This window comes from Mastigoproctus giganteus, chromosome 3, assembly GCF_048544385.1.
Source record: "Mastigoproctus giganteus isolate SK-2022 chromosome 3, ASM4854438v1, whole genome shotgun sequence".
Lineage (NCBI taxonomy): Eukaryota > Metazoa > Arthropoda > Arachnida > Uropygi > Thelyphonidae > Mastigoproctus > Mastigoproctus giganteus.
In genome coordinates, this window is record NC_143577.1 from 193,560,606 (window position 1) to 193,583,990 (window position 23,385).

The 23,385-nt window shown below is 36.1% G+C and overlaps 1 protein-coding gene across 2 annotated transcripts in view; it reads left to right on the forward strand.

Annotated features, from left to right (window-relative positions):
* Positions 1-23,385, forward strand: part of LOC150088533 (uncharacterized) — a 229,322-nt gene that overhangs the window by 168,037 nt on the left and 37,900 nt on the right. For both annotated transcript variants that reach the window (XM_090369554.1, XM_090369555.1), the window contains exons 17-18: positions 4,986-5,079; positions 19,474-22,660. In XM_090369554.1, coding sequence (XP_090225680.1) covers positions 4,986-5,079; positions 19,474-22,660 — 3,281 coding nt within the window. The remainder of the gene's footprint in view (positions 1-4,985; positions 5,080-19,473; positions 22,661-23,385) is intronic.

Genomic DNA, 23,385 nt, shown 5'->3' on the forward strand with positions numbered 1-23,385 from the left:
TGTGTTTATCTTCAACAATTTCTCCTCCATTTTACTCTCAGTTATTACAAGATTCTCTAGCTTACTGCCAGAGTTTAATACACCTCTGGCATTCCCCTTGCTGAATAACTCCTCATGTGTGAATGTCGATGCAAAATATTCATTTAGTTTGTTAGCTACCTGAGCAGGATCATCAACAGTTGACCCATCGATATAAAGTGGACCAATCCGATTCATCCCCTTCCTTCTAGAGTTTACATAAGTAAAGAACTCTTTGCTGTTTTTCTTCGCATCCTTTGCCAAGGATTTCTCGTAATCTGCCTTCGCCTGCCTAACCTCCTTTGTAACTTGGTTACAGATCAACTTGTATCTATCATAGGCTTCTGTGTCACGTGTTAATTTGTATGTATCCCATGCATTTTTCTTCTCTGCCATATGCCTCATTAGTTCATCTGACATCCATTTTGGCCTAAACCTTGAACAATATTTCTTAGTTGGTATGTAAAGCCTAGTAGCTTCCAAGATAAGTTCTTTGAATGCTTCCCATTTTGAATTTGCTGTTGGTAACATCATCAGTTGATCCCACTGTATAGAATTTAAATACTGTCTCAGTCCACCGTAGTCGCCTTTACGAAAGCAATACCCCTTCCCTTTACCCCTAATGGTAGTTACCTCTTTGAGTAAATCCCACTTCAGAACACTGTGATCACTGCCACCTAGTGGTTCATTTATCTGCAGATTCTTAATGCATGAAGAATCACTACTGATAATCAAATCAAGAGTATTACTCCCTCTAGTTGCCTCCTGAACATGCTGATGTAGAAAACAATCATCCAATAAATCCACAAATGCCTTGCTAGTGTGTGAGTGACCAGCCCCCAAATTCCAGTCAATATCTGGGAAATTAAAATCCCCCATAATAAGACTGTCTGATTTACTGATTTACTCTATTTCTCTGTACAGTTTCTTATTATACTCCTCAGAGTCATTAGGCCTATTACACACTCCTACTCTCAATTTTGATCTCCCAATGCTTATGTCACACCAAACTCGACACTGCACTGTTCTGCGATGTCGACTGGCTTCACTTCCTTGGATTTTATGTGTTTCTTAACTAATAGCATAACCCCTCCTCCCTTCCTATCCTGTCTATCCTTTCTGTAGACGTTGTACTCCCCAAATTCCAGTTCTGCATTCCTTATATCTGTGTGACACCACGTCTCTGAAATCCGAACAATATCTGCCTTTGATGTTTTGAGCAATACCTCAAATTCATCAAATTTATTTACTAGACTCCTAGCATTGGTGTACATGCAAGTATACATGTACCTGCTCTTCCTCTTAACCACCCTAACACAACTCATGTGTTTACTTGTACCCCAATGATTCCCAGCAGTCTCTGAAATATACTGCATCTTATTTTCCAGGCTGCTGCTCATTTCAATAGAAGCAGTGCAAGAATCACTTTCTCCTCTGCCAGTGGCTACTGTTAATCTATTAGTCCTTGTATCCCCCCCAATCTAGCACTTTTCCGACCCTCCTAACACTGCCTCAATAGCATCAGCAAACATTCTTGCACCCTTTCTATTTAAGTGTATCCCATCCCTGTAGAAGCAGTCTCTCCTGTTAACAAGTACAGACCAGGCTGAAAAAAATTCTACCCCTTGAGCCCTGCACAATCTTTCCAGGGCCGAAATCGACAGGGCTCTCATCATATACTCCCTTCTTCTATATAAGCTGATTCAGCTTACAGTATGTCAGTGGTGTGGCTCTGCTTTAGAGTACTGTCTGTTCTATAATTTATTTTTCGCTGCATAAGGACCACCGCTGTGCAAATCCTCTGCATTGGAGGATCGATCGGGGGAAGAAGGGTGATTTGGTACTTCGATCTTTTCACCATTGCGACAATTTGTATAGCGATTGAAATGCAGCGATTCCATGACCATTATTGGACTCTTGGTCCTCTGTCGATATGGGGCATAATGGTCAGTCTATTTTATTTTAATTTATTCTGATTTTGTTATCTTTCAGTAGTTCCTTTAACCCCCTTTTTTTGGTGATATTTCACATCTTTTGGAACTGGTACCTCTCGGGGGGGATACCGCTAAATTAACATGTAATTGGCATTATTCTAAATTTTATGTATGTCATGTTAATTGGATTTAAAGTTCGAAATTATATAGGGGTTCCTGGGCTATTATTTATGTCTAACCTTTATTCTTCTTTTTCGTTTGTTTGTTTATTTGGTTATTTTTATGTTAATTTTCACTCTACAGTTTTTGCCATACTACTGGCTTATGTTTTATTTTATTTAATTTTAAAAAAAATATATATCACCATGTGCCTTCCTAGTTGCTTTCTTACACTGTGGAAAATTTCTGGCTAAATCATAGTCCTAACTCTTTTTTTGTCCTAGACCCCCCCCCCCCCAACTTGTAAATAACTGCTATATCTCTGTTCCCTAAATGCAAAGCCTTACATTTAGAAGCACTAAACTTCAGTTGCCATTTTTCAGACCATTTTTGCAACCAATCTTGAATATCATTCTGAAGCAAAATGGCCTTGTTTTGATCATTATCCACCCTACCTACCTACCTTTAAATCATCATCAGACTGAAAACTTTCTCTGCACTCCCTCATCACTGTCATTTAGGTAATAAGAAACAGAAGTGGCCCTAACTAATCCTCGATGGGGATTAGTTTCCACACTGATTCACTTTAAAACCGAAATTTCAAATTTTTAAAACTGATAGAATTAGGTGTAGTGGAACTTAGCAAAGAAATGATGACATTGATGACTGTGGAAGGTATTTTAAAATTCATGTTTGCAAAACTTGAAGAAATAGATAATGATTTAAGTATCAAAATCTTAGAAGCATTAAAAAGTAAAGTTTTCGAATGCAGGAATAAAAAATTAATATCCCTAATGAAATTTTTACAAACGGCAAACCTGCCTAAAAATAATCAAGGTCAAGATGATCTAAGCTATGTTCAAAAGTCAGTTTTATATCCATTTGCAAAAACATTAATTATGAAACTATTTCCTAATAAAGATACAAGTCTTTCTGAAAATAATGTTACTATAATGAATAGTACCGAAACAAATAGTAACACTGACATAAATATGTCACTTGTTGATGAATTAAGAGTGACTATTGACTGGCTGTTAATAATTGTTCGAAATAATTGTCCAATAATTTTTCGAAAACTAGTGACATTCAGAAAGAAATTAAATTCTTTGAAAGTACGGGGCAATGCACAAAAACTTTGGAAAATCTTCATAATCCTCTATTAACAGTAAGGCCAACTTCAACTGCTACAGAACAAATTTTTTCTATGTGCTCCGCTATACAAACTAAGATTAGAAATAGAATTAATCCCGTACTTTTTTTAAAAAATAAATTTTCAAACTTTATATTGTTTGTTTTAATTGTAATAATTATTTAATAAGCAATAAATGTGATTAAAAAATTTTTTTTACTTATTTTTTATATTATCGATTTGTTTATGTAATTCATGTTATTAATAAAAACATTGCAGTTGTCAGCGGTATTTTGTTGTACTACTTGCTATAAGCCAAAAAAACATACCGGCTATATAACTTGTGCAAAAACAATTGGATAACTGGTTATTAAAAAACTTTGGTTATTTGACTTCCCTAATTGCGAGCTGTACATCAGTCCATTACCGATGGGGTGATTATAATTCAGTGATCACTGAGTGTACATATTCCTTCTTATCAGACTCAAGAGGCGCCTCCGTAGCCAGGTGGCCAGGAGCAGCAGTGCGTAGCACACGCTTCTTGATTAGACCGGGGTTCAAGCCCGTGACCACCAAATACGGAGGATGCGGAAAGGTCAGGGAATGACCACCGAATATCCCTGGAGCAACATGGCCTTAGTTGCTAATGCTCCTAAAAACCAAATAACAAACATCAGACTCAAGAACATTTTGTCCTTTCTTGCAACATTTTCCAGCATGACTTTATATTTCTTAACCAAGTCATCAGTTTTTTTTGTTTCAAGTTATTAGTACCAATGTGGATCACCATACGCCCTTTATTACCCTTAAAAACTGATAACTGGTTAATTATATCATCTGGTTTTTTTAGATCCCGCCTCAGGCTTGGATCAAAGTACTGCAAAAACCTTGGGAGGTGCATTATAGCCAAAGATGCTGTTGCGCCAACAACTACCAAAAAAAAAATAATGTTTTTTAACATTTGACAAACTCTCGTTCTGTTCATCTGTCTTTATTACAGAATATATTTCCGGTTTCACTTACAATTGAATCTCCTGTGTGACTTGCAGAACCAAAACAGTCTGCACTGAAGGAGCCCATAACCATAATAGGCTACAACACCTAATAACAGTATCAGAAGAGCAACGACAGACAGTTGGAATGTGTGAGCCCACATCCCTTCCTCACTACATAGGTGTTTAACACAATTTAGTGTCAAAACGTTTTCTCTACTGGACAACCTTCACGCATATTCCACCAGTAACCTATCAGAGCTAGGAACTTCTGACAGGTTTCCAAAATGTAGTGGCTGTAAAATTAATTTTCCTTATTGTTATATGAAGTGTTTTGGAAAAATATTCATAGAGCTCTGAAAATGTAAGGTCATTTAATGTATTTATTATCTATTAAATGTGCTAAATTATCATAATCATAGTGCAGTGTTGTCATTTCCATAATTGTTGATACACAATAGTGTTTCTTCAGCCCTTTTTAAATAAAGATTTTTTATTTTTAAGATATTATTTACAAAATCTGAAGATGGACATAATGGTATGATGCATTTTTTGTTTCTACTTAATCAGATTATTATTAAAATGATACAAAAAGATATATTTTTTTCTGAATGGAATTTAACACTTTACCACTTCTTTTATAGAACTGATTTTTGCGAGTTAACATTGTATGTGTTTTTTTAACCCAGGCTGCCTTACCTAGGAAATGCATATTCGTGTATGTGATATAAAATATGTATTTGTTTGCTTTAGGTATGATGAATGGATAAAGAAAAATTGCATTGTGGAGAATATGTCCAGTAAAAATAGAACAACAAGGAAGAAGAAACAGGTTTTTACAGCAAAGGTATATTGTTTCTTTACATAGATTTCTGTAATAAATTTTCACATAATTTTCATATTTTTTAAAACTTTCTCTAGATTAATATAAACCACAGATACACTAATAGACATTTAAGGATGCATGGAAGCCAACCTTTTTGCTGAATCAGCCAAAAAAAAAAAAAAACCGCCATTTAAAATTTTGCCAGACTATCAACCTCAGTCACCCAGAGAGGCAGTTTATTCTAGTGGTCAACAATTTAGTCCTTGATAGTAGCATAAACCTTGTAAGCTCCAGTCTGTTAGTTTCCCCAAAACTGCATTTTTCAACAGGACTCAGAACTTTGCCACACAACAACAAAATTGGTAAGTTTTATGCTATTTAGATTTAATGATGAGTTTGTCTTCTTGTCTCACAAGGCTTAAACCATACTTACACCAATTTTTTCCCTTGTTTTTCTCCCTTACGGTGCAGTGTTGGACTGGCCTGGCAACATTCAGATTTGAACCTATTGAAAATTGCTGGTACATAATGTTGTCTAAAATTGCTCAGAAGAAGCCAACAAGTAAGATTCAGCTGCAGGAGAGCATTGTGAGGGTGTGGTACCACGAAATTGTGCAATCCTATATCCAGAAGTTAATTAATTCTATGCCAGATCATTGTAATTGCAGCTCGAGAAGGAACAGCAAAATATTGAGGACTTATTTTGTTGATTTACAGTACATTTGATTTATATCCATTTGCAAAATGGATATAAATCAAATGTACTGTAAATCAACAAAAAGGTGGGTGTACTATTACATTAACTTGTCATTTCAGTTTGTACAAGTAAATGCAATGAAATATACGTTTGGTTGTTATGATTGCCATTTTCATGATTTTTCATATTTCCATTAATTACACATTTTACCCTTTGGGAAGATATGACAATTAGTTAATAAGGTGGAGTTTTTATTGGATTTCATTTACAGAGATATATATCCCATCTAACAAATGCATTTCAAACATTTCTGCAACCCACAATGCAGCACAAAACACATTGTTTGCAAAATTCACAAATGATGCAGTTTTTTTGTCTGCCACTGTAGTATTATTTTCTGTTGTAAGAGAATATGTATCTACGCCCCCCTAGTCAATGGTTGTAACTGGGTGTTTCTTAGGAGAAATAAAGATAATAGTAATTGGCTTTAATAGACATAACTCTTTTTTTTTAAACTTAAAAATAATATTTAAGATGGGTTACATGCTTATGCTTATAATATGTTCATAATATTAATATCATCCTATTTATTTTTTAATTTCAAATGCCACTTGTAATGTCTTTTTTTTTTTTTTTTTTTTTCATTAATGTCAGAAAAAAAGGCCCCTGCTAGTGGCAGTGATCCTGATGTGTCAGGAATGCAGAGAAAATCTATATCTTTTGAAGTAAAATATAAATGAACAGGAAAATTGATTCAGGCAAGAAGAAATCTAATATGACTTGGTCATTAGAATTGTCATAGCGATCCTTAGACCATTTTAAATCAGTTAGGGAAAGTGAAAGCATTGATTCAATTTATGCAGTGCATTAACTACAAGTTAACACAAAAAAGAAGCTGGTGTGTGTGTTCACTGCCGTATGCTCCTTCTCATGCAGCTTATTATAGAAAGATACTGAGCTTGTTTAAACATTAGAAGGCTAATGAAAGTGGGAGATTAGCAAAGATTTGCAACAGCTAAGGATGGTATGATAAGCTTAAAGCTTAGCAAAATTCACTGTGCATTTCAATGGTGAAGTGGCAGTTACTGACATCATGGCAGCAGCTGAATTCCCTGATGTGTTCTAGACCATGGTTGAAGGGGAAATTACCTTCCCATTTTTGTTTTTAATACAGCAGGGCAGGATATTGAGTAGATGTCCTCAGGAACCATCCTATTTTGAGAAAGGCACATCAGGTTTTAAATTTCCTTACCCCTTTGCTTTTAGCAGTGCTTCAGAAACTTTAAGTTAAAGCTCCCTTTTATCTGCTGTTTAGAGACATTGTGAACAGTGAAAGGGTACAAAAAATATATATATATGCAGAGTAATAGCAAACTCACAGTGGACTGTAATGATTCAAACTAATTTTGGTTCTTATTGTAAACTGCACCCTTGTTAACTATTTAGAACAAAAACTATTTCTTTATTTAAAAGTTCTCGAACATGCAATACAAAAATATAAGCTACTGTTTGTATGCGACTATTTGGGGCTCTCATATTTAACATAGGTGCGAATTTTAGTTTTAAGATACTGACACTACACATCTTGATGGAGTTATTACAAAATATTAACCGACATGCAGCTATTAGTGATGTATAAATCTTTTAGAAACACCAATGTATTTACTGATTTAGATCAGTAGTTTATTCTAAAATGGCCACTAATCAAAACTAATGTTCAGATTAGTTAACAGATGGACAAACTCAGAGGAACATAACACTTCATATATATTCAAAATAATTATATGCCATTAGAGAAGAAAAGCACTTGACCCATATCTTGTTGGCAAAATCAATTCACATTAAATAAGCAGATTTAAGAAATCTTTTTTTCTTTCTTCAAGATTAGAATTTTGGTTACAACTACCACAGTTTTAATTTTAAACAAATCATTTCCTTCAAGCTTAAATACTGATATAAAATAAAACATTTGACCATATACCTCCAGATATCTTCATTTTCGAAGTCCTGTCACCAGTTAAAAAGAAAATCTAATCCAAAAATCTTATCATTGCAAAAAAATTATAATATTCCTGAAAATTCTGTTCTGTCATTCCAAACAAACACAGGTATTTCTGTTAATAATACATTAATTCAAATAGACTTTAGACTTTCTAACAAATATTTATTTTCAACCTTTGCTTAACATTTAAGCAGAAAATCTTGCACTATCTACAATAATCATGTGGCAGTTTGTGTGTGGAACTACTTGTATTTCCTGGTAAGAAATTTCGTTTTTTTCTCACTGTTTAAATAAATTTTAATTCTCTTCTCTCATTCCTTAACATAAGTACAAAATAAATTATTATTTACATTGTTAATGGGTCTTCATGAAATGTGATAAATTGAAATTATTTTTCATTTCAGACATTTTATTTTGATTGTGGCTTCCTTAGAGTTTTATTACCTTTTTATCTGTTTTTCTTATTTATTTATATATCTTTATTTCTTTTTAGAGTTTTATTTTTTTTATTATGACTTTCATCTTAGGAGTATAGAAAAATCTAGAGATAATTGTATAGAATAATATGGATTCTCTGAGCAGTGCAAACAAGCTGCTAGGACAGCCCTGGGATTCTGTCATTGATGTTATAGGAACTTTGCTAGCAGGAACAAAGCAGCAATTAGCCCATTGTATAAGGCACTGGTTAGGCTACATCTGGAATACTGTGTACAAGTTTGGAAAGTTCATTTTAGAAGACAGATAGATCTGTTGGAAGGGATTAAGGGAAGAACAACAAGATTAGTTGGGAGCACAAAACTATATTCTTATCAAGCAAGAATGGAATTCTGTAAATTGCAGTCTTTAGAAACTAGGCATCTGTGCAGTGACCTAATTGAAGTGAATAAGTCTTTAAAAAGAGTTATGTAAACTAAATGCTTCTATCATTCTAATTACTTCTAAACCTAATAAACCAAAGAGATTAAAGGAATCTAAATGAGAAAGAAAAAAGGTGCAGAATAAAGAAGCTGCTGCACAATACAGATTAAAGAAGAGGACAGAAGGGCAAGAACTCCAAGGTGAAGTTGATTGTATGCTAGATGAGAACAGGAAACTGAAAGAGAAAGTTCAGCAGCTCAGTAGTGAGATAACTTAAAATTAATGAGAGAGCTGTTTAAGGCAAAAGGCATTCTTAAGTAATAAGCACAATATTTCTGTTACTGTTTTTAGATTAATGTAGTAGAGCTGCTGGATTCAGTACTTTTTAGTAATAGTAATTTTGGCATCATTTGCTCGTTTGTTGTTCTTATATATATATATATATATATACACATACACACAGGGTGATTCACTACCAGTGCGACAAACTTGCAGGAGGTGCAGGGGGCAGAAAGACGAATCGGAATCACATAGCATTGCAGGGTCTGAAATGCCTTCGTCATGCGGTAGAGGACGTTGAACGGGAGGTCGCGTGAACAGCGATCCCGCTGGAAGTCAGCATTTGCGAAGTATTTCTGTTGAAGAAACCAAGTAGCAAAAAGTCCTCCGGAGTGGATAATCCGCAGGCTCCAATGATTGGATGCGTTGCAGATGGTATGAACTCATTTGGTTTGTTGACAGTATCCTCCATACAGTGGATTGGGAAATACCCAATCGTTGGCCTATCGCTCGAGTACTCATACTCGGATTGCCTTCTGCAAGATGTAGGACATTCTCCCCATTGTCTTGCGTCCTCGTTGTTCGCTCTCGATTCATGGAACCTTTCGTGAAACAACCAGTCTCACGTAACCTTTTGTGCACATGGGCAAAAATCGTATGATGAGGAGCACGCCTGTGCGGGAAATGTTCCTGGTACACAGAGTGGCGCACCCGTTACAGTCTGCAACTCCATTCACGAGGTGCATGTCGGCCAGTTCTACGTTTGAATACTCGTCCATCCTGCTGCCTCTGGAACCGGTTCACAAATGCTGACTTCCAGCGGGATTTCTGTTCACGCGACCTCCCGTTCAATGTCCTCTACCGCATGATGAAGGCATTTCGGTCCCTTCAATGCTATGTGATTCCGATTCATCTTTGTGCCCCCTACACCGCCTGCAAGTTTGTCGCGCTGGTTGTGAATCACCCTGTATAAGAACATATATATAAATTAGAATAATGAAGCAATTGAAAATAGTAAAAATAAATTTATATAAATATATATATATATATATATAATAAGAAAATAAATATAAAACTATCATTAGAGGCAGCAAAATGCAGTGATTCCCTGACTATTATTGGCCTTGTGGTCCTCCGTTGATACGGGGCATAATGGTCAGTCATTTTTTTATTTTGGTTTTATTTTATTGTAGTTAGTTTAGTCTCTATTTGTGATATTTCACGTAATTTGGAACTGGCACCTTACGAGGCGGCCGCCGTTAAATTCTTATATAATTGGCTCTAAATTTTAAAATTGATTTATTATTTTTAATTGGATTTTCTAAATTATTTGGAGATTTTGTGCTACGATTTTTAGTCTTGTTACCTATTCTTTTCCTTCCCTGTTTATTAATCATTGTTTAATTTATTACTTTCGCTCAACAGTTTTCCCATGCTACTGGCATTAGTTTTGATTTAATATCAGTTATACATTGCGCGATGTAAGGAGTGTAAGGTAATCAGGCGACAACTCAGCGTTGTTATGGGCCTATATGAGAGCTTGAAGGACAGGGTGGATGCCCTCGAAGGATCTAAATTGAGGGGCCCATCAAGCTCTCAGCTGCCTACATCAACGCCAGAGCTTGCACTTGGTCATCACACAACACAGTGGCAACCCCCCCAAGGCAGAATGCGCTGGTCCCACAGGAACTAGTAGTTGTTGGTGACTATCTATTTCAGGGAAACAGGGAACATGCTTGTTAAAAAGGATAGGTGGAACAGGACCAGGGTATGTCTGCCAGGGGTAAAGGTTGATGACGTTATAGAGCAGATATCATCTTTTAAGGGCACAAAAGGTGATATAGTTGTACACGTTGGCACTAATGATATTAAGAGTAGGAGACCGGCAGAATTACTTAACAAGTACAGGTCACTGTTGAAAAAAAAGCCGGGAATTAGGGCTGAATTTGAAAGTGTCTGCAATTCTGCTCAGACATGATAGAAGGGAGTGTATGATAAGAGCCTTGCCAATCAATTCGGCCCTGGAAAGATTGTGCAAGGCTCAAGGGATAGAATTTTTTTCAGCCTGGTCTGTACTTTTTAACTGGAGAGACTGCTTTTCTACAGGGATGGGATACACTTAAATAGAAAGGGTGCAAGAATATTTGCTGATGCTATCGAGGCAGGTCGGAAAACTGATAGGTGTTAGGTGGGTCGGAAAACTGATAGCTTGGGGGTATACAAGGACTAATAGTTTAACAGTAGCCGCAGGCAGAGGTGAAGTTGATTCTTGCACAACTTCTATTAGAATAAGTAGTGACCTGGAGCGAGGGGTGTTGAGGGTTTCAGGGACGGATGGCAGTCATCGTGAAATAGGTGGGTATATGTGATGTGTTAGGGTAACTAGGAATAGGAATAGGAGCATGTACGCTTGCATGTATACCAATGCTAGAAGTATAGTAAATAAATTTGATGAATTTGAAGTGTTGATCAAGACATCAAAGGCGGATATTGTTGGGATAGCAGAGAAGTGCTGTCACACAGATATAAGGAATGCAGAACCGGAATTCGGGGAGTACAATGTGTGCAGAAAGGATAGACAGGATAGAAAGGGAGAAGGTGTTATCCAGTTAATTAATAAAAACATAAGATCAAAAGAAGTGCACCCAGTTGATATTGATGAACAGTGCACTGTTGAGTCAGTTTGGTGTGACATAAGCACTGCGAAAGCAAAAATAAGAGTAGGAGTGTGTTATAGGCCTAATGAATCGAATGAGTACAATGAACAATTGTACAGAGAAATAGAGTGGGCTAGTAAATCAGAATGTCTTATAATGGGGGATTTTAACTTCCCAGATATTGACTGGAACTTGTGGGTTGGTCACTCGCACACTAGTAAGACTTTTGTGGATTTATTGTATGATTGTTTTCTGCAGCAGCATGTTCGAGAGGCAACCAGAGAGAGTAATACTCTTGATCTGGTTATCAACAGTGATCATTCGCGTATTAAGAATTTGCAGATAAAGGAACCACTACGTGGCAGTGATTAGTGTACTGATGTGGGATTTACTTAAAGATTTAATTACAATCAGGGGTAAAGGAAAGGGTTTTTGCTTCCGTAAAGGTGAGTACAGTGGTCTCAGAAAATTAAATTGTGTACAGTGGGATCAACTGACGACGTTACAAACAGTAAATTCTAAGTGGGAAACATTCAGGGAATTAATCGTGGATGCTACTAAAAGTTTCATACCTATTAATAAATATTGTTCAAGGTTTAGGCCTAAATGGTTATCTAATGAACTAATGAGACTCGTAAGAGAGAAGAAAAATGCATGGGATGCATATAAATTATCAAGCGACTCAGCAGCCTATGGCAGATATAAGCTAGTCTAATCAGGTCACAAAGGAGGTTAGGCAGGCGAAGGCAGATTACGAGAAATCCTTGGCAAAAGATGCTAAGAAAAACAGCAAGGATTTCTTTACTTATATAAACTCTAAAAGGAAGGGGATGAATCTGATTGGTCCACTTGACATGGATGGTTCGACTGTTGATGATCCTGCTCAGATAGCAAACAAACTGAATGAGTATTTTGCATCTAAATTCACACATGAGGAATTATTAAGGTTTAAAAATGACAGAAGGTTATCAAATTGTAGCAGGATACTTAATGATTTTGTAATAACCGAGAGCAAAGTGGAGGAGAAATTGTTGAAGTTAAACATAAGAAAAGCACCTGGGGTGGATGGGATCTATCCAGTTATATTAAAGGAGGCGGCAAAGCAACTAAGCAAATCCTTAGCCACAATTATGAGAGCAGCCTTGGACTCGGGGGAGGTTCCCACGGACTAGAGATGTGCAAATGTATCCCCAATTCACAAAGGGGGGATCGAAGGGTGACACGAGTAATTACAGACCAGTTAGTTTAACTTCTGTTCCGTGTAAAATAATGGAGTCACTGGTTCAAGATGCATTGCAGGATCATCTAGACAAGACTGCAGCAATAATTCAGACACAGCATGGGTTTGTTAAGGGAAAGTCTTGTCTGACAAATTTGATAGGATATTATGATAGGTTATGATGCAAAAAATAATTTTGATATCATATATTTGGATTTCAGGAAAGCTTTTGACACTGTTGCGCATGGAAGACTATTATACAAATTGGATCAGAATGGTATTAAGGGTAAGTTGCTACAATGGATAAAAGGATGGTTAAGTGGGAGAAGACAGAGGGTGGTAATCAATGGGTGCTGCTCTTCGTGGACTAATGTTATTAGTGGAGTCCCACAGGGTTCTGTGTTGGGTCCACTGTTGTTTTGTATATTTATCAATGATATTGATAAAGGTATATCAGGCTTAACGTCGAAGTTTGCAGATGATACAAAGGTTGGCAGGGTTGTTAATGGTAGTGTGCTACTGCAACAGGATCTAGATAATTTGGGCAGATGGGCTAAGAAGTGGCAACTGAAGTTTAACCTTGACAAATGCAATCCAAGTACTGCATATGGGTAGAAGTAACCCCAGAGAAACGTACCAACTGTGTGGTACTGCACTTAAGGTGGTAGAAAATGAAAAAGACCTGGGAGTAATTGTGCAGTCAGATATGAAGTTTTCTGAGCAATGCAGACAGGCTGCCAGGGCAGGTCATGGGGTTTTGTCAATGATATATGGGAATTTTGGTAGCAGGGAAAAGGAGGTGTTTGTCCCTCTGTATAAGGCACCTTGAGTACTGCGTACAGGTCTGGAGGCCTCATTTTAGGAAGGATGTCGATTTGCTTGAGCATGTACAGAGAAGGGCAACAAGATTGGTTGAGGGGAATGAAGGGATCCTCTTACCAAGAGAGGCTTAAGTTCTGCAAATTGCAGTGGCTGGAGAGTAGGCACCTGCGCGATGATCTGATTGAGGTGTATAGGGCTTTGAATGGGTTGAGCACGCTGAATTCTAATGGGATCCTTCCACTTGTTCAGGTTACGAACCTAGGGGCCATAAATTCAAATTAAGAAAGGACAGATGTAGAATAGATGTGCGGAAATTTGCCTTTAGCCATTGGGTGGTTAATTGCTGGAACAAACTTCCATCTCTCGTTGTGGAAGTTGATAGGTTGAATAAATTTGAGGAACTGGACAGGCATTTGGAGAGAATGGTGTGATTTTTTTTTTTTTTTTTTTTTTGGCTGATGCTGCATTAGCTCATACACTGCTTTCTTGCATCGCATGCTGCTACTACTACTACTACATTGGGCATGATGTGGAGGAATGTGCATTTTGCTGCCTCTAATGATAGCTCTATATTTATTTTCTTAATTTTCGTATTTTATATATATATATATATAATAAAAGAATAATATTAAGCTAAGTAATCATCGTGTTTGGAGAGTACGAAAAGGGAGATAGTTTTGATTATGGATCAGGGACACTGCTTTAGCAAAACGTACCCAACAGCCATAATGTGTATACATATATATAGTATGAAGAATGTGTAAAGAAGGTTTGGTTTAATCATATTGAATCTATGGTATACACCAGAAGCGAATTCCACGAAATGGAAAACGTTTTAAAAATAAGAAATGGTGACCAGAAAGGTTGCATTGAGTGTTTTTCACAATTTCAGTGTCTTCGATGTCAACTGTGAAAAACACTGCAATGTAACCTTTCTGGTCACCTTTTCATTTCTTATTTTTAAAACGTTTTCTATTTCATAGAATTCACTTCTGGTGTATATGATTAAACTAAACCTTCTTTACACTTTCTTCATACTATATATATATATATATATATACTTATATTTGAATAATGTTTAAAATAATTGAAAACTGAATCTTACATTAAAAAAGGGAGTAAAGCATATATCAGAGGCAGCAAAGAGCATTTTCCTCTACATGACGCTTGAGATATAAACTTAAGTGAGAATAATGATTAAAATAAAAATAATAAAAATAAATAAAAATGCCAGCAGCATGGCAAGACAGAAGAGCAAAAATTGTGAAATTATACGTAACGATCAAACCATCAGGGAGGGAAGAGAAAAAAATTATTGCAGCAGAAACTCTCGAAAATAATTTAGAAAGCCTAAATACAAAGATAATAAAATATAATGAATTAAATTTTGAATAGCCAATTAAATAAAATTTAACGGCGACCCCTCTGATGGACACCAGGTCCAAATTTATGTGATATATTACGGGCAGAGATGTGAACAATTTCAATAAAATAAAATAAAACAAAAACAAAACAGAAATAGACTGACCATTATGCCCCATCTCAACAGAGGACCACAAGGCCAATAATGGTCAGGGAATCGCTGCATTTTGATCCCTAGACTATTTTTATTATTTTTATTTTAATCATTATTCTCACTTAAGTTTATATATATATATATATACACACACAGGGTGTTTCAAAAATATTGGTACAAACGTTTAGGGGAGGTAGATAACATCTAAAGGAATGTGAATCGCATAGGAACCCATAACCGGAAACGTCACAGGAAAGTAGTAGCAGAAGCATAAGAAGCAGAAATGACACAAGACAGTTTAGTGGCAAACATTTATTTGACATAATATTAACAATGGAGTATGAGATGGATGCATTTCATGATGTTACAACAGATGTTCGAAAGTTCCACCATGAGACGCGATTCATGCGTGACACCGACACAGCATGGATTGGCAGACATGGTCGAACACGCCTGGAGTTTCTTTGACAGTAGCAGCAGTGCAGACAAGTCTCGCCACGAGATCCATTTCCATCTCCACAGGCGATTCATACACGATAGATTTGAGGGCCCCCCACAGAAAGAAATCAAGGCTCGATAAATCAGATGAGCGTGGGGGCCAGGTAATGGGTCCACCACGGCCAATCCATCGATGCCCAAAACGGCTGTTCAAATGGTCAGAAACACACCTTCCATAATGGGCAGGTGTCCAGTCATGTTGAAACCAAATGTTGCATCTCACATTTGCTGGAACATCGTCAAGTAACCCTGGTAGAACTTGTTCAAGAAAGATCCAATATTTAGTGGAGTTCGTGCGGGATGGTAACAGGTATGGGTCAACTAAGCAGTCACCAACCATACCTGCCCACACATTTATTGCGAAGCGATGTTGTGCCGCATGGGGGCGCACACCGTGTGGGCCCTTTGCTAATCCATACACTAGGTGCATGTCTGCCAGCTCACAGTTCATATATCAATGTATGCAATTCGTGCAGCGACTACTGCTTGAATGAGTAAACCAGAAATTTTCCCTCTTGCGAACTGATGAACAGCGCCGTGTACCGACTTATGGTGACGTTTCCAGTTATGGGTTCCTATGCTATTCACATTCCTTTAGATGTTACCTACCTCCTCTAAACAGGCACCTCCGTAGCTAGGTGGGGAGCAGCAGCAGCAGTGCGTAGCACACGCTTCTTGATTAGACCAGGGTTCGAGCCCATCACCACCAAATACCGAGGATGCGGAAAGGTCAGGGAATGACCACAGCATAACCTGGAGCAATATGGCCTTAGTTGCTAATGCTCCTAAAAACCAAATAACAAACAAACCTACCATAAACGTTTGTACCAATATTTTTGAGACACCCTGTGTGTATATGTGTGTATATATATATATTTTTTTTTTACTATTGTTTAACTGCTTCATTATTCTAATTTATGTAAATCAAATGGTAGTAGTGGGTTTGATGTGCTAATACTGTGCCCGTACTGCCATCTATATTATTTTATTTATTTGTCTATATAAGCTGGTTAAGCTTATGTTGTGTCAGTGGTGTGGCTCTGCTCTGGAGTGCTAGTCTGTCTGCCCTGTTTTTATTTTTCGCTGCATAAGGACCACCGTTATTCAAATCCTCTGCATTGGTGGTTCAATCAGATGGCGGACTGATCCTTTGATCGGTTCGCCTTTGCGGTGATTTTTCTAACGACTGAAATGCAGTGATTCCCTGACCATTATTGGCCTTGTGGTCCTCCGTTGTTATGGGCCATAATGGTCAGCCTATTTTTGTTATTTTAGTTTTATTTTATTGTTGTTAGTTTAGTCTCTATTTGTGATATTTCACGTAATTTGGAACTGGCACTTTACAAGGGGGGTACCATTAATATGTAATTGGCTCTAAATTTGAAAATTGATTTATTATTCTTAATTGGATTTTCTAAATTATTTGGAGATTTTCTGCTACAATTTTTAGTCTTATTACCTATTCTTTTCCCTCCCTGTTTATTAACCATCATGTTTAATTTATTACTTTTGCTTAGCAGTTTTGCCATGCTACTGGCATTAGTTTTGATTTAATATCAGTTATATATATATGCTTGTTTATTAATTATATGGTGAGATATCTTTACCTTTTCTCTGATGAAAATGTAAGAGGACATGAATAGGAAAAGAACAGATGTGCAGAAATTCACGGGGGCTCCACTAATAACATTAGTTTAAATGATCCCATAAGAGCTCTGTTGGGTTTAAATCAGGCGATTGGGATGGCCACATCATAATTCACAATACCCCCTCCTCTAGTTTAGTTACTAGAAAGTTCCTGTACAGCATAGATCTGAGCTTCAGGTCATTGTCTTGTTGTAATATAAAATTTATTCCACAAAGTCAAAGTTCAGAGGATATTACATTATGTTCAGAGGATTACGTTCAAAGTTCAGAGGATTACATTATGTTCAAGTATGTTTTTATAGCCTTCTTTTCTTAAAATTCCGTCAATTCTGACAATGCCACTCACTCCAGAAAAATAGAACAACCCCAGAACATGATTAGAACCACCACTGTGCATGACTGTGGGCACTAAACAAGTTGTAACCATTTTTTTCTTCAGTTGATTGTCTTCACTTAAACTGTACACTTGGATCTAAAAATTTCAGATTTAGGTTCATCCGTTCGCAATACGTTTTTCCACTCTTCAGCTGTCCAATGTTGTAGTAGTACTAGTAGAGGCATGTGATGCAAGAAGGCAAGTGTATGAGCTTATGCAGCATCAGCAAAAAAAAAAAAAAACAAATTTCACACATCCATTCTCACTAAAAGTTTGTCCAGTTCCTCCTTGAATTTATTTAAGCTATCAACTTCCATAACAACAGATGGAAGTTTGTTCCAGCAATCAACCACCCACTGGCTAAAGGCAAATTTCTGCACATCTATTCTACAACTGTCTTTCCTCAATTTGAATTTATGCCCCCTAAGGTTCATTATCTGAGAAAGCGAAAAAATCCCATCAGATGGAGCCTGCGCACATTCAAGGCCTTATACACCTCAATCAGATCATCTCATAGTTGCCTAGTCTCCAGATGCTGCAATTTGAGAACTTAAGCTTTTCTTGGTAAGAGGACCAATTTGTTGCCGTTCTCTGTAATGTACAATTATTCAAGCAACTGTACATCCTTCCTAAAATGAGGCCTCTAGGCCTGTATGTAGTACTCAAGGTGTGGCCTGACCATTGCCTTATACAGAGGGATAATCACCTCCTTTTCCCTACTAGCAAAATGAGACTCATGGCAGAGAGAAAAAAAGATATCAATTTGGCCTTGGTGAGATTGTGCAAGGCTCATGGGGTAGACTTTTTCTCAGAGTGGTCTGTGCTTGTTAACAGGAGAGACTGCTTCTACAGGGATGGGATACACTTGTGTATCTCATCTTTTTATTTTGATGACTTTGTCCAAACGATGCCTCCATAGCCAGGTGGGAAGGAACAGCAGTGCGCAGCACACACTTCTTGATTAGACCGGGGTTCGAGCCCATCACCATCAAATACGGAGGATGCGGAAAGGTCAGGAAATGACTACCGCATATTCCCGGAGCAATACGGCCTTAGTTGCTAATGCTCCTAAAAAAAAAAAAAAAAAAAAGACTTTGTCCAAGCGAACTGTTTCTTTCGATTTTCCAGTTTTGATATGGATTTTTCAGACAGCTACAGGACCATAAAGTTCTTATTTAAGACAAAGTTTTGCATTGGATATTGATATGGGAGTTTCTCTGTTCCTATTTAATTATTGTATTAAATTATTGACCTCATCCCCCACATTTATTTTAAACATTTTTATAGAAATGATTGTCCTTATAAAATATCAGTATTTTCTAAGACCATTGATTTTCTTTGATTTAAGATGTTCTTGCATTTGCATCCTGTATTATATGAAGCTCTGATATGCACTGGGGTGGAGGAATTTTTAAGCAGAAACAGTGAACAGTGAGGCAGGTGCAATGGTTTTTTTTTTCCTTCCCTTTTAAAAGGAAGAAATATTACTGCAAAATTGTTAATATATTATTCAATTGTATATTCTGAAAAAAACCATTTTCAGAAAAGCTTTATTGGTTGTGCTTGTCCAAATATCTGTTCTGCCATTAAATGAATGAAGCATTAATTCAAAGTTCATATATTATTTCTGATATTACCATCTTCTCACATGTCCTTTACCTATATATAGAGTTTTGAAATAAATTAGCAAAATTACCTTTTTTTTAATATTTTAAAGTTGATTAATAAAAATAAATATATAATTATTGGAAGAAATTTACATTAAGTAAGGCATTTTTAAATTTATTTTGACTTTTCATGTTCCTGCAGAAATTTATATTCATTCATTACATTTCTGTCTTTAGAGTGTTCTGGCAAAGATTTCAGGCAAAAGAGGGCGTCCACCAAATAGTGTACTTACAGGAAAATTAACAAGAAAAAATTCTGCCAGTAGTATTTCTTCTGTTGCATCAACTTCGCGCTCAACTCGTTCAGACAGAAATAGCCTTTCAGAATCACCTTTTGCTGCTGGCTTAGAACCAAGGCGAAGAACTCGGAAAAAATTTGGGATGTCCACTGCTCTGACTGATACATCTCATGATTCTGAGAGTGAAGGAGAAGCTGAATTGGATTCAGAGTTACATATTAAATGTGAACCTGAGAGTAAAGAGGAAGAGGAGGAGGAAGATGATGAGGAATATGATGAAGAAATAAATGAAATAAAAAAGGAATACCCAATTGAGAATATGCAGAATAGTTTAAATGAAACAGTCAGTGAACAGGAAAGTTTAAAAGAACAAGAAACAAAAGAAGTATTGGTTCTAAGTGGTCAGAAAGACTTGGAATTGCCTCAGTTAAAAAGAGAAGATGAATGGAACAATGAAAAGAAAGAGGTTCAAGGTGTTTCAACTGAATTGACTGCTACATCGGGCAAAATTGAAGGACTGGATAAAAGTTCTCTTATTAAGGAAGAAACCAAGGAAAATTTGAAGCAGGTAATTTCTTTTGATTCTACTAAAGAATCTCCAAGAGTTGGTAAAAAGAGAGGAAGATTCAAAAAAGATAAAGATGCAGATGCAAGTATGGAAACAGAGAACACAGATAATATTAACCAAGAAGAAAATTTTTTTATTAATGAAGCTGAAACAAATAAACAACTTGGAATAGAAAATGTGCATCACACAGATTGTATGAATGAGCCTGAAAAAAGAAATCAAGAGGACTTGAAACAGAAAGAATGTGATGAGATGCATTTGTTAGAGTTACAAACAACTGAGAAAACGGTACCTCAGAATGAAAGTAATCAAGACAGTAACAGTAATGACAATGATCATTTAAAAATTAAACTAGATTTAAAAGTTGGAAACTCTGAGAATATCACTAGTAATTTTTGCACTCCTTTGGTTATACACGATGATCAGGATTCTGTTACGAGTAATGAAATGCTCAATGTGTTGCCATGTGACTCTAAAGAGAAAAATGAAGCTGTAAGTCACTTAACAGAAATTCTTCCTGATAAAGAAGTAGTAGTAGAAATAAATGAAAGAATTTTGATTATTGAAGAGCACACTCATGAAGATTGTGAAAAATTAGCAGATCAAAAAAATGCAGAAACACTTAATGGAGAAGAATCAGTTATGAAAAAACAAATTGAAATTACAGAACATGTAGATTCCAAAGAGGTAGATGAAATTCCTACAGTTACAACTGAACAGTTAATTAATTCGGTTGAAGCAATGAAGGAAACAGCAAACGAAGATGAAAAACAGCCAGTAAATATTGTGGAAGAAACCCAGATGCATTTAGATAATTGCACTGTTGAGGTTGTGACTCATCATGATTGTGAAGTTGTTGAAGAAAATGTGGAGCTTAGTCCAGTTGATTGCTCACAAAAAGATAATGAAAAAAATGAAAGAGAAATTGAAGGTACTAATGGAAACCAGCAACTAGATGTTGAAACAAACATAAAAGTTGAAGAATGCGAAACCCTGAAAATTGACAGTGAGGAAGAAAATTGTGCACATGTGATGGAAAGTAAGGAAAATGAATCTTCAAAAAAAGATTATGGTAATGAAAAGATAGAGCAAAAATCTGACCTTGACACTCCTGTAATGAAGAAAGAGTCAAAAAAGAGGAAATCCAAGAGTATAAAACAGGATAAAAAACAAGGTACCGTATCAGAATCATCTGATAAAGATGAGGCTAAGCAAAAGGAAGGTAAAAGATCAAAGAAAAAGCTGAAATTTGACCATGACGAATCGGAGAAAGTAAGAGATGTAGAAGTAAAATCTAAATCTAAAAAAATAAAAGATAAAAAAAATAAAAGTAAAAAACGAACTGAGAAAATAGATGATGTAGATGCAGATGCACTTTCAAAATCTGAAATAAAAGATGATGATGATACTATTGAAAAAATCAAGAAGAAAGATAAGAAAAAGAAAGAAGAAAAACGATCTAATAAGGGATGTGGCTATAGAAGTGATGAAAACATGGAAGGAATAAAGACAGAATCTAAAAAAGAAAAAAAGAAGGGAAAGAAGAATAAAGATAAAATTTGTGGTGAAAAAAAAAGTGATGGAAATTCAGATAAGAAATCTAAGAAAAAGAAAAAACTACACATTGAAGTTGATCCTGTTGACTCTGATTCTGAGAAAGAAGGCTCAGCAAAACCGTTAACTGAGACTGATAAACCTCCAAAATCATCGAAAAAAGAAAAGAAGAAAGAGAAAAAGAAGACAAAAATAAAAGATTCTTCCTCATCTGATGATACTAGTGATATTAAAGTGCCGAAAGAACTTGTCAAAAAACAAGACAAAACCTCAGATTCTGAATCTCCACCTGATTTTCCAAATTCATTCTGTAGTGTAGATACTAAGAGTGATGAAGATCCTGATATGTCATTTTTGTTATGTGAGGAGAAAGTACCCGCAAGTCCAGTGGGTATTGATATTTTACCAGAGGAATCAAGGTCTTCAGCATGTGAAACTAATAGTTTTCCTGTTGTATCAATTCCAGACATTATAGAAAGGACAGAATGTGTAAGTACTGAACCTGGAACATATTCCAGATCTACTAACCACATGCAACCCTCTGAAGGAATTGGTAGTAAACATGATCCAGAAACTTGTGCTGTGCTAGATAATACTCCTCCTACAACTCCAGAAAGCTCAGAATCTGTACTTTCAAGTTCACCTTCTCATGATAGAGAGAGTTATTCTCTTCAGGATGGTGAAAGTACACGATCTGGTAGAGAATCAATTGAAGGGGAATCAGACAGCTTTCCTGGTGAATCAAGAGGGCAAGAAGGATCTGAGAGTGAAGAATATCGGGCTGCCACCACACTTGCTTTTGCAGTGTGTACGCCTGTTGCACAGAAAGTTAAGGAACCAACTTCCAGAAGTGACCGTTCCTTGAAAAGGCAAAGAAGTGAAACTGAGGAAGTTTCACCTTCTAAGAAAAAAAAGAAAAGCAATAAACGGATGCATAGCATCTCAGACAGTTCAAAAGCTGGTCATGTAAAGCACAAGGGTAGCATCTCAAAAAGTTCAAAAGGTATGTGCAAAAAAAAAAAATTAATTAAAAAAAAAAATGTTATAGATGATTTTAGTATTATAACTTTGTTGCTGTTGAATTTTTAACAGTATACACCATTTATAGTTTCTTAAGAATGTGTCAGTATGTGTTAGTTATTAATCACCTGGTTTATTTTAGTTATTAATCAAGATATAGATCTGTATCATTCTTTTTCAAATAATTTTTATCATTAGATTGTTTCAGCCATGGCTAACAAACATTTTCAGCTGGATGGAGAGATGCCAAATTACAGTCATGTTACTACCATGAAGTGTTACTTAATGAAATGTTACCTTAATGAAAACCCTAAACATAAAAGGTATTAGAACCTGTATTACTTAGTACGGTTGTAAGGGTTGAAGGTTGGCATGATGAAAGAAGATATTTGTTGACATTAGACTTGATTTATGTAGATAGTAATTTTCAGGAAATACATATGTGGGGAGATTATTCCAGGAACAAAGGTTGAAGGAATAAATGAGGAAGAGTTGGTTCTGTGAGTTTGAAGTTGGATAGTAAAAGGATGGTGATTAGTTGCAGCAATGGTTGCAGCCTTTCTCTTCCAAACCAGTCTGAACACAGACTAGTTTGGAAGAGAAAGGGGGATTTAAAGAAGTCAATCAGAAGGTGGAAGTATCTATAGAAAAGTCATGTAGCAGAAACAGAATGTCTATGACACAGAGTGCAGAGACTTCATAAGAGAT